The sequence below is a fragment of the Mirounga angustirostris genome, unplaced genomic scaffold (genome assembly GCF_029215605.1).
Source record: "Mirounga angustirostris isolate CCGP_5_RB_7025 unplaced genomic scaffold, mMirAng1.0.hap1 SCAF_12, whole genome shotgun sequence".
NCBI classification, from domain to species: domain Eukaryota; kingdom Metazoa; phylum Chordata; class Mammalia; order Carnivora; family Phocidae; genus Mirounga; species Mirounga angustirostris.
The window spans coordinates 12,210,851-12,222,959 of NW_026991720.1; the positions used below are offsets into that span (position 1 = coordinate 12,210,851).

General features: G+C 42.5%; 1 gene segment (V, D, J or C); it reads right to left on the bottom strand.

The window, feature by feature from the left end:
- Nucleotides 1–8,801, bottom strand: part of LOC123841825 (T cell receptor beta constant 1-like) — a 121,698-nt gene extending 112,897 nt beyond the window's left edge. The window contains 1 exon segment of the C gene segment in view: nucleotides 8,753–8,801. Within this exon segment, the coding sequence occupies nucleotides 8,753–8,801 (49 nt within the window).
- Between the last annotated feature and the right edge of the window lie 3,308 nt (nucleotides 8,802–12,109).

Sequence of the window (12,109 nt, forward strand, 5' to 3'; positions counted from 1 at the left end):
TTCTTCTCTCTCTCTCTCTCAAATAAGTAAATAAAATCTTAAAAAAAGAACAGGAGTATTGCTTTAGGGAAGTCTCCCAAAATGGGGAATGTGGAATAAAGTGATTTCTCAGGAGACTGGGTTTAAGTGGGGAAGATGGAGCCACTTGTTAGATATTTTCCCAATTCCAACCACTGCTCCTTGGGTGTACTCATGAAAAACCAGCTCAAATGCATCATGACAATACAGCAATTAAATCCAAGTCCATTCTGTGTTCTCTGCTCAAGTCTAAATATTCACTCCTCTTTCTATTTCCTTTCCTGTCACATGGTCCAATGACATGCCAGAGGTTATGGGATAAAAGTAAAAAAGAACATAAAAGTACTCCAATAATACTCCAATGATAAATACCCCAATGATAAAATGACAAAAAACAAATGTCTCAATTTGATTATAAATACCCTTTACATTTTTAAAAAATTCTCTAGTTGAAATTAAAGTTTAAGTATAACATCTCTATGCCATTTAAGTTAAATACAAAGAAATTATAGGCTAAGAATCTACTATTAATGCATTTTGATTTAAAATTCTAAATAAGGGGTGCCTGGGTGGCTCAGTCGTTAAGTGTCTGCCTTCGGCTCAGGTCATGATCCCAGGGTCCTGAGATCGAGCCCCGCATCGGGCTCCCTGCTCTGCGGGAAGCCTGCTTCTCCCTCTCCCACTCCCCCTGCTTGTGTTCCCTCTCTCGCTATGTCTCTGCCTGTCAAATAAATAAATAAAATCTTTAAAAAAAATAAAATAAAATTCTAAATAAAATTCCTTGACCTCAGTCCCTAGAATTACAAATAAGAGCTCTCAAATCAATCCTTCTGTTGTTCCCCAAATAGTTGGGTAAAATAACAACATCAAAAACCTCAGTTAATTAATGTCTCAAAAATATAGTGGGAGACACAAGGCTGGAAACTTGGAGAAGGCTGGAGACGACAGCATAACAGCATTTTTTTGCCTTTGGGGGCATTTGCCTACCCTGGGTCAGTGCTCACGAGACTGACTCACTGGCCAGGGGGACAAAAATCAAAGTCCAGAATGTACCAAATGTACATGAATTAACAGATTCAAAGTAAAGATGAGATAGAGATAAATCTGTTCTCTAGGTGATCCGGGCCACCTCAAGCCTTGAATTCTGATTCAGGTAGCCCCAGGTTGTTTATACCCTCATGCACTTGGCAAAGGAAAATGAAATTCTCTCTGGAGGAAGATCTATCCATCCCAGCAAAAATTTATTTCTACAAATCTAGTGTCTGGCACAAAGCCAAAGATAATTGGATTCATAAGGAAAAATACAAACACCATGAAAATACAAACATCATGACTGAGAAGGAGCAGAAAAAGAAAATCGACAAAAATAGCCCCACAAAGATGTCAGATGTGAAAATATTCAGACAGACTCTGAAACAACTATGTTTCCTATCTATGAAGAGATAAAAGACAATCTTGGAAAATGTTATTAGGCTGAGTAACTATAAAATATAGCAAATGAACAAAGAAAAAAAAGAGACAAACAAAAAAACAGAGTCTCAAATATGGAGAACAAACTGATGGTCACCAGAAGGGAGGTGGGTGGGGCGATGGGGGAAATAGGTGATGGGGATGAAGAGCGCACTTATCATGATGAGCACTGAGTAATGTGTAGAATTGTTGGATCACTGTATTGTACACGTGAAACTAATATAACATGGTATGTTAATTTACTGGAGATATATATATCAGCAGACCGGAAAAAGAACCAAATAAAATTCTGGCACAGAGATGGTGGATAGTTGTATTCATCAATGACTGAAGTTGTCAGACGAGTAAACTGGATGAAGATACGTGCAGAGCTGTGCACCAGATAAATGGACATAAATTATGACTTGCCTCTTGGTTGGATAAGGAAGGAAATAAAACCACAGGGGCTGAGGCGCAGTAGCAGTGTTTTGAGGGAAATCTCAGGAAGCTGCTTACTAAACAGTTCTAACCAATGGTTCAGAATGACGGCCACTACTATCTTAGAGAATCCGACAGAATTTATAGTGGAGGATATGGATCTCAACACAAAGGGTGTTAATTGAAGAGTTAATTGGAGGGCATAAGTGGATCGGGGGCAACTGGTTGTTTCAGAAGTTCTTACTAAGGAATATTTAATGCACGAGGGAGTTATTTTGATGTGCTAAGGCAGCCAGCTGGAGACGCCCTCAAAGTCTCTGAACTAGCTGGCTCAAGCCCGGGGCACAGTGCTGAACTGTGTTGGTTACTTTGAAGAGTTAGATCACTCTGGAGAAAGAATTCATTTTGAGCTAAGATTTGGGACCGGTTGCCAGGATATCCATTGGTGTGTATTCCTTTGAAGTCAGAAAAGGGCTGAAGAATACAGCTGAAATTATCATCACCATCATCATTAACAACACCAGGAGAACAGGAAAAAAATGTTCTCCAAGCACATACTGTGTTGAGGCTTTGATGCAGAAAACTTCCCACAGCAAGCTGGAGAGCAATTCGAATAATTTAGACAGTGGTAAGAACCACAGAGGGAGAGCCTGCTGTTAGCTACTCTCAAAGATCTGCCATCTGTATTATTAGAGTTTATTGCACATGTTTTGTGATCGCGTACTTTCATAGGGGAACAGCCATCACTGGCCCCTGGGGCCTGAGTGTATGACTAGTCACTTCCAGTTTGGGATCCTTGAGTTATCACCAAGAAGTGCTTCTAAACCTGAGTCATAATTATTTTCAAACAACATTTTCGGTCCTCCTGTCTTCCCTTTATAGGAATCATAGCTTATCTCTGCAAGCCCACTTCTATCCCTCGCATAATGAAGGATAAGGTAAGGCCTCCATTTAGAGCTTCTGTGAGCTGACTAGAAAGGAGAATCAATGTTTTGTGTGCAGAAAGGAAGTGCTTCTGTGATGCTGTAGCTAAGTTAGTTGCTAGCACAGAAATACAAAACCGAGTCCCCAGCTCAGCAGGCTAGATCTTGAGAGTAGAGTCTACTCCTTTGGGCCTCTCTGCAGAAAATCAATTCTGAGGCAGCTGTGAATCATCTAATATGGCCTCATCCTCAAATGGAATCAGAAGCTCCAGGGCCTGTCCCAGGTCTGTCGATACCAGGAAAGGGTTCTGTGTCCAGAAATAGGATCACACCACAAAAAGCCACGGCCTGTTTTTTTTCTGTGATCTTATGTCTGGGAGCCTGGGTGGCTCCACCTTCTATGAGTTCTGTGGGGAGAAAAGAATTTGAAAATGGAAAAAAAAAAAAAAAGAATGGAGTAATCACTGGAAAGATAAAATGCAGAGAGATCTTAGTGTTCTAAGGACTCACCCACCCTCCAGACGACAGAAGGCAACTCAGCAGAGGAGCCTGGTGCCCAGGGCAAGGTCAGGACAGGAATGGGAGGTTCACCAGGTCAGAGTCCTTGTGAACATGAGCAGAGGAGAATGGGCATCCCTGTTGTCCCCAGGAAGCAGTTCCTGTCATGACATGAGTGTCTCTGCAAATGGCCACAGACTTAGAAACCAAGTGTTATAAACTAAACCATATCTAGAAGGTTATTTAACATATCTGTAGACTGTGTGTATGTTCATCCAAGTGTCTTCACGCATTGTTCCAGGGTGGGAGTGATGGGATTGACCACCACGTCTCTACATTTCCCACCACCTTCTAATTCTGCTGGATGTTTCCACTTAGATGTATCAAAGACAACTCACATATGAACTATAACATCATAACCTCTTTATATTTTCTGGAATCATCCTTCTCTCTGGACACTTTTCTTTCACCAGGCTCTCCGTTCTCCCAGTCACACGAGCTTAGACAGGATGGAGGCTGGGGAAATTGCTACATCATTATCCTAGAAGCACATGGAACGAAGTGACACACTCAAAGGTAAAGGGATAAAATGATCCCTGAGTGCAGATTAAGGTGGAAGCTTTTATTCCCTCTGAAGTTCAAAGACTAGTTTCCTCCTTGCTTGCCCCAATCTCCACGCTGCCTTATGTACCAAGGTTTTCATCATGGGGCTTCCTGTACATCTAGTTCATCAATGTAGCATCTTCAATCTTATCTGGGAAGGCTGGAAAACTCTCTAATCCCTGAAAATACCAGAGTGGATACAATAACAATAAATACAAAATAGAACAGACCTTCTGGAATCTTAAAAAACTTCTGGAGTAACTTATAACTGAATTCAGTGGTTAGTATCTGGCTTTCTTCTTCTTCTTCTCCTTCTTCTTCTTTTTCTTTTTAAACAAGGCAACATTATCTATAAACACACTTCCTTCCCTTGTCTGGTGGTGAGCTGGGAAGGGCGAGAGGATTGGAGAAAGTCCTGCTAGTTGGTATGAAGGAACAAAATGAGAAAATGTGTGTCCAGAGAGGTGGGAACAATATAGCCATGTGCTCAGATATATTCTGCTGAGTCTCAAAAACTTAGGGCTTACATGTCAAGGTTATCAAGTGAAGACCCAGAGATGGAGAATTACCAGAACCACCTGTTTCCCTCATAAATTTCTCTCTCATCGAGTAAAAAAGCAGTTGATCTGCACCCAACTTAGTTGGCACCAGTTAAGAACTCCAATATGGAGAGGTTTCTTCATATCAAGATGTCACTACTTATTCTGACCTGTGACCAGGGGTTAAAGGTGCCGAGTGACAACAGCATTCAGGTGGATGGATCAGGCATCCCCGTCATCAACTTATCTATAATGGTTTTCATGACTTTGATTTTTTGAAGAGCCCAGGCCTGCTGACCAGTTAAATGGCCCACAGTCAGAATTTCTGCATTATTACAAGTTAAATATCTTGGTAAGTATACACTGTAGATGATGTGTAGATAATGCTCCTAGTACTTTCTCTGCCCTGGATCTGGAAGAAGTAATTTTTGCCCTGTCCCTTCTATTGAGGAATAACCTTTAGAAATCAAATACTCTGCAATGGGATTGCTCACTGGTACTGGAAGCACCACCTACAAGGAAAATAAAACAATTAGTTGGTTTTTTAATTGTTTCCTAGACCTTTCCATGGATAGAATTAGGAACTACATCATCTTTAAATTATAAGTTCATACTGAATACCTCCAATTCAAATCAAAACAAATTTCTTCCTCATCTTTCCCTGTTTTGTTTTTTATTATTATACTTCCCTTCTCTTAGTAGGAATCCTGGTTCCCCACAATATTGGTGAATTCACTCATTTGTCTCTTCTATAGTATATTACAAAGGTTTCAGGAGTACGACATGCACTGAAAACATTACCAGCAACCAATCTTCCAAGTGAACTTCATCCTCAATCTCATTGAGCCTCATCACAGTAACACTACTAAAATATAAAGACAAAGAGAAACTCTGAAAGACGACCAGACAAAAAAGACATCACTTCCAAAGAAGATTTACAAATGGCCAATAAGTGCCTGAAAAGATGCTTACCACCACCAGTCACTAAGGAAATGCAAATCAAAACCACAGTGAGGTTCTACTTCACATTTAACTAGGACGCTATACAGGGAGGAGGAGGAGGAGGAAAAAAAGTGTTGGTGAGGATGTAGAGAAATTGGAACCCTTCTACACTGCAGATGTAATATAAAATAGTACAGCTGCTGAGAAAAACAGCTTGACAGTGCCTTAAAAAATTAAACGTAGAGGGGCACCTGAGTGGCTCAGTCGTTAAGCGTCTGCCTTCAGCTCAGGTCATGATCCCAGGGTCCTGGGATCGAGCCCCGCATCGGGCTCCCTGCTCAGCGGGAAGCCTGCCTCTCCCTCTCCCACTCCCGCTGCTTGTGTTCCTGCTCTCGCTATCTCTGTCTCTGTCAAATAAATAAATAAAATCTTAAAAAAAAAAATTAAACATAGAATTACCGTATGACCCAACAATTCCACCTCTAGGTATATGCCCCAAAGAATCGAAAACAGGAACTCAGATACTTGTAGGCCAATGTTCATTGCAGAATTATTCACAAGAGCCAAAATGTGAAAACATCTCAAATGTCCATCGACTGATGAATGGACATACAAATGTGGTCTACCCATACAATGGGATATTATTTGGCCATAAAAAGGAATGAAGTTCTGATCCAGGCTACAACATGGATGAACCTGGAAAGCATTATGCTCAGTGAAAAAAAGCCAGACACAAAAAGAAGAATATGGGGTTTCTACGGAGCAAATTCATGCAGACAGAAACTAGATTAGAGGTTACTAGGGCCTGATAGGAGAGAGAGAGGTGAAAATTTTCCAGTCTGGCAAGTTTGAAGTCATAATTTATCTCTGTATACAATACTTTGATTCTAAGTAAGCTTGAGGATCTATCCACATGTTTAGTGGTAATTCCTGTTTCCTCTGATGTGAATCACCTAGATTAAATACTGCCATTTTTATTGGGTTTTCTTTCTTATTAAGCAATGAGAATTCTTTATTCCTTCTGGATCCCATTAGACAAGGTCAGCTATGCTACAGAAAATAAAACAGATTCTAAAATCTCAGTGGTTTAACCGGTGACCGCAGATTTCTCGCGACCACAGAGCACAATGTGGTGTGAGCAGCTTTCTTCAGAGGTTGTCCACCAAATTACGATCCAGTGAGCCAGGCTGCTTCCATATTATAATTCAGCAATCTATAACTTGTACATTCCGAGTTCATCACAGCATGGGAAAGAGAGTTGAAGGGTGTCTGCACGGAAAGCAGTTAACACAGCGTGAGACCGTTGTGCTCAGAAGGGCTGCTTGCAAGATGGGCCATTGGCTGCCATCTGGGGACTTGGCTGGTAAAGTTATCTGTGCAGATACCAACTTCTCCCAACTAAGAAGGATGGCTCACTTTGCCTAGACTGTTCATGCAAACACATAGTTTATGCTGAACACCAGATTTCCTTCTGGGCAACTACATTTTTAGTATGTCGTGGGCAGTGAGTGCCCATATGAACAGCCCCCAATAAAACCTTGGCCATTAAGCCCCTAAGGGGCTCCCGTGGCAGAAACACCGTACCCATGTTGCTACCTTTTTGCCGCTGGGGGAAGTGTGAGCTCTGTGTGACCCCTCCACGGAGGAGGAGAGCATAAGGACGCCTGCCTGTTGATTCCTTCAGACTCCACTTGTGTCTTTTCCCCTTGTGATCTGCCACTGAATAGTTACTGTATCACTAATAACTCTTAGCCCTGACGACAACTAGATGCATCTCCCGTGAATCCTTTCAGTGAATCTCCAAACGTGGGCGTATACTTGGGGACCCCCAACACAGTGCCACAGGATAATTTAAAAGGCAAGGCTTGGAATTGACTTAAATAATTTTTACACACTTCCCATTGTTCAGAACTTGGTTGTAGGTTCCCAACTCCATAACTGAAAATGACGCTGGGAATTGCGAAGCAGCCATGGGGATTTGGTGGCAGGAATGGCGTCTGTCACACCGATTCTTTATCATTGGTTTGCACTCCTCGTGTCTTTTCCTTTTCATTTTTATGGTGTGTTTTGACGTAGAAGAGTTTCTTGCAACCGGAATTACAGTTTTCTTTGTGGTTTGTGTTCTTCTGTGTCTCCACTTAAAAAAAAAATCCTTCCTCAAATAAATGCTTAAAAATAGTTTTCTTAATTTATTCTGGTAAAGTTTAAGTTTTACTTTTCATAATTAAAAGTAGACCTGAAATAGATTTTCATATGAGGGATGAAGTAGAGTTCCAGAACTAAGAGGGAGGGGCATATGTTTAGTGAAGAAATAGCTTGTAAAAAAAGATTCCAAGGGAAGAAAAGAACATGGCGCATACAAGGAAATAACTGAATGTGTGTGAGTGTGGCTGGGGCAGAGAGAGCCGGGGAGACTGGGCAGGGTGATGGTGGAGAGACGGCGGGGAGGGGCAAACATTACAGGACCTTGCAGCGCTATTACCTCACAGAAGAAAGGCAGCCAGGAGCAGAGACCATATGAGTGATGGTCTATGACTTGTAAGTTGAAGGGTAGAAGAGGCTGGGGAAAGGAGTACGGAGTAAAGAAGTCACTGAAACCCAGAAGGCAGAGAAGAATGTGGGGGCTTTGAGATTATCAAGGGAATCTTCATGTATCTCAGCTAAAGATGCATTTTCCTTCTGCGAGTGGAAGAGAGGCCAGCAGAAGAGAGAACCAGCAAGCTAAGGATGTTGCAGTGATGTCCAGTCAGGCTGAGACTGGTGTAGGGATGGACTTCAACCCTGAGGGTCCTATTGCCCACTATCGTAAGGCTCCCATGCTGGCAAGAGTTCTGTGGCTCCACCAGAGGCAGGGCCTTTTTGGGGCTCGGACCAGGCCTCGTGAGTCCAGGGCAACTCAGTCTAACTACGCTTTATGTGCAAAGAGGAGGCAGCTGTGCAGTGCTGTGGGTTAACTGTTGGCACAGAAGTACACAGATGTCTGGGAGGAGGCAACAGATAGCAGTATGAGTTGGAAATCCTCCATATTTGATCTAGAGACATTGTACCCATCGGAGACTTCTCCTTTTTCAGTGCGGCCAGTATTGATTGAATAATAGATCAGCCTCAGCCCATGTCCCAGGTCTTGTCGATACCAGTACATATAGTCATAGTTCTCTGTCTGGTGACATCTCAGAGTCACCTTCTTTCCTGTCCTCGCTATCTCGTATCTTGGACTCTGGGTGATTCCAGCATCCATGTGTCCTGTAATAGAGAGTGACACAGACTAATGCTATCATCTTAGGAGGAAGGCTTGTGTTGAGGTCTTGGGAATTCCAGGGAAGAAAGCCCGCCTGTACTCACCTGCCTGCAGGAGACAAAGAGCCACACAGAAGAAGAGCCTGGTGGCCATTTCAGGTGAAAGGCAGAATCTCATGTCTTCTACTTTTGTTTTGGGGAAATAGAACTTGGGCTTCCAGTCACTCAGTGACACCACTGTCCTTGACAAATGCTTGAGCTGCAGAGCTAACCTGCCACACCCCTTTCCCCACAAGAATGAATCATTTTAATATATACAAAGTTGAATGTCTCAGAAGGGGGAGAATTTGTTAGTTTGCTTTTTGAAGAAATCTTATAGGTATATATACTTCTCCTCTACCTTTTAGTAAGGAAACTTGTTCCTCCATGAATAATGATACAATTCCTTATTTGCATCCTGTTACAATTTTTTCATAATATTTCTGTAGACTAAGAAATACTATTATGATGGTCCTGGTTCTTTGGTGACTTTTCTGCTCAAAATTTGCCTCCAAATACCTTTTAGTTTTTCTCTTTGCCTTAACTCTGGATAATTGGATGTTCAGCCTACAGTGATTTTCTTGTTTAAAATAACCATGTCCAGAAAGTTTTCAAAGTCTCAAGGTCAGGGTCATTGGAATTTGAAGAATTATTTTATGTTGTCTCACAATGCCCTGACTGATGGGAACCCTGCCGTCTGTACTCAGGTCTTTATGTTCTCATGAGTCAGATTCCTCCCCTCTGTTTCAGACAAGGCTATGGAGCACCAGGCCGCATTAGTTCTATGATTCTGCTTTCCGTGAAAAAAGAGGAAGCTCATTAGCAAGGTGGATGAGATATTCATCCACCGGTTTACATGGAATTGTTTTGTCTCCATTCAGAAGGTCTTGCACCCACCCAATGGGTGAATATAGATTGAGCCATACATTTGCTCTAGTGTCACACTTACAGCTAGTCAATATCAGTCCACACTGTTATTTCCTAGGTAGGTCATATCTCAGTGTGAAGCTCCTCTATTTCTGTGGCTGCATTCTTGACATACTCTTCCTTGGTCATTCCTACAATCACACAGCAGTGAGAAAGGACGTGGAATCAGAAATCGGACACAAGGAGTGCCTCACAGAAAGGCTTGTGGCTGGGGCCTGGCATACCCAGGAAGTACTCTCCCCTTATGCACAGGACTTACTTGGTCCCAGGAGACTAAGAACCACACAACAAATAAGTCTGCTTCCCGTGGCTGGGTCACTACAAAAAAAAGGGGGATTTATTCAGCTAGGACTCGCATTCTTTGGGGTAGGGTACATGGGATCTCAGAGATCTGAGGATTGTTCTCACAATAAAGTATGATCTACCCAGAGTATCAATATCCTTAACGATACCTAATTTCTTTAGGGAGATAAGCATTTACCAGGAATATTTCTTTGTAAATTTATTTTTAAATTAATTATTGATTCACAAATTTGTCACAAAATTTACTAAAAACATAGACCTCATCTCGAAGCTTTGTCTGTTTTTGGTTTTGTTTTGTTTTGCTTTTTTTTTTTTTTGCACTGGTGTTTCCCAAACACCTGGAATACTTCCTACACATGGTGAAGAGTGAAGGGTGGGCTGGCCATAAAGTCAATGACGAATAACTTCAGGCCTTTCTCATTTGCACAGGACCTTTCCAAGACTTAAAAGATTTTTTTCTATTGTCTTTTTCAAATAGCACCCTAAAATTTATAAGGTTTAGGCTCCATAAAACCTGGATATGCTCTGCATGTGTATTCAATAAATGTTTGTTGAATTAATGAAGAAAATTCAGGCAGACTCTACTTTTGTAAACATAACCCTGGTCTGTTCAGTTACAAATAGGTTTGGAGCATTAAGGGAGCAGAGACCCACAGGAGTCTGTTGGGGATTCAAAATAAACCAAAACAAACTGGGAAAAGATTCATTCATATATGTTATTATAAGACTTGGAGAGGATGGGGGCGCCTGGGTGGCTCAGTCGTTAAGCGTCTGCCTTCGGCTCAGGTCATGATCCCAGGGTCCTGGGATCGAGCCCCGCATCGGGCTCCCTGCTCGGCGGGAAGCCTGCTTCTCCCTCTCCCACTCCCCCTGCTTGTGTTCCCTCTCTCACTGTGTCTCTCTCTGTCAAATAAAAAAAAAAAAAAAAAAGACTTGGAGAGGATGGATGGCAATATGAATGAAGGAAAAATCACGGTCTCTTCCAAAGGGAAGGGTCTTCCAATGGTCACCTTATTCCATAGCTGTCAGAGAGCAGAAGGGAAGAGGGAAGAGGGAAGGAAAGAACCAGGATAAAGGAGCAATATTGAGGATATGCAGGGGCATCAGGAGATGGAGTCCATTGGGACCTTCTGAGAAGCCTATGAAATGCCTCCTTGAATTGTCCCCCTGAATACAGATCCTGGAGGTTTCATGTCTTGGCTCCTGTCCCGCCAGGAGCATTAGCATGCCTGCAGCTAGACCTATGATATCACAGACAGCCCTGGGGCAGAAAGCCCAGGGATCAGGGCATGTGTGTGAGGGGCACACCGTCAGCACGAGGTGAACGGAGGCAGACTTGCATGAAAATACTGTCCACAGGGCGCCTGGGTGGCTCAGTTGGTTAAGCGACTGCCTTCGGCTCAGGTCATGATCCTGGAGTCCTGGGATCGAGTCCCGCATCGGGCTCCCTGCTCGGCGAGGAGTCTGCTTCTCCCTCTCCCACTCCCCGTTTGTGTTCCCTCTCTCACTGTGTCTTTCTCTGTCAAATAAATAAATAAAATCTTTAAAAAGAAAAAAAAAAAGAAAATACTGTCCACAGCAGTGGACGGTGAAATCAGAGGCGGGACAGAAGGCCCTAGAGGCTCTACCATGATGAACTCTTTTGAATAAAACTGTACCTTCCTTTATCAGATCTTCTGTGTGATCAGCTGCAATGTTCTGGAAGCACAGCACCTTCTTGCATATCAGACTTAATATCAAACAAAGAGTGCTGTCATAGGCCTCATTTTCTCATTCCCATAAGAGGCAACCGTTTGCAGTTAATTCACATAATACATTATCAGATGACCGTATTTACATTTCAGATGACTTCGTGTCTGGAACATAGGTGAGTCAGGCAAAAGTAATCCATGCCTGCCTTTGATCCCAGAATTGCACCCAGTAAATAATTGTGCTAGGCCAGAGCTTTATCAGAGTTAACAAGGGAACCAAGATTTCTTGGGCCTAATCTTTGTGTTAGGCAGTTTGTTTTATTTTTCTTGCATAAAATCTCTGCAAGACACATATTATTGGCCTTAGTTTACGAGTGGGAAAGCCCAGTCAAATATTTCCCAGGTCACCAGTCCGAGGCAGGTCCGAATATGAACAGATGGAAATCTCAGAAGTCCTCTTTCAGCAGGTAGCCTTCCTGAGCAAACGACTGTGTCAGGGCCC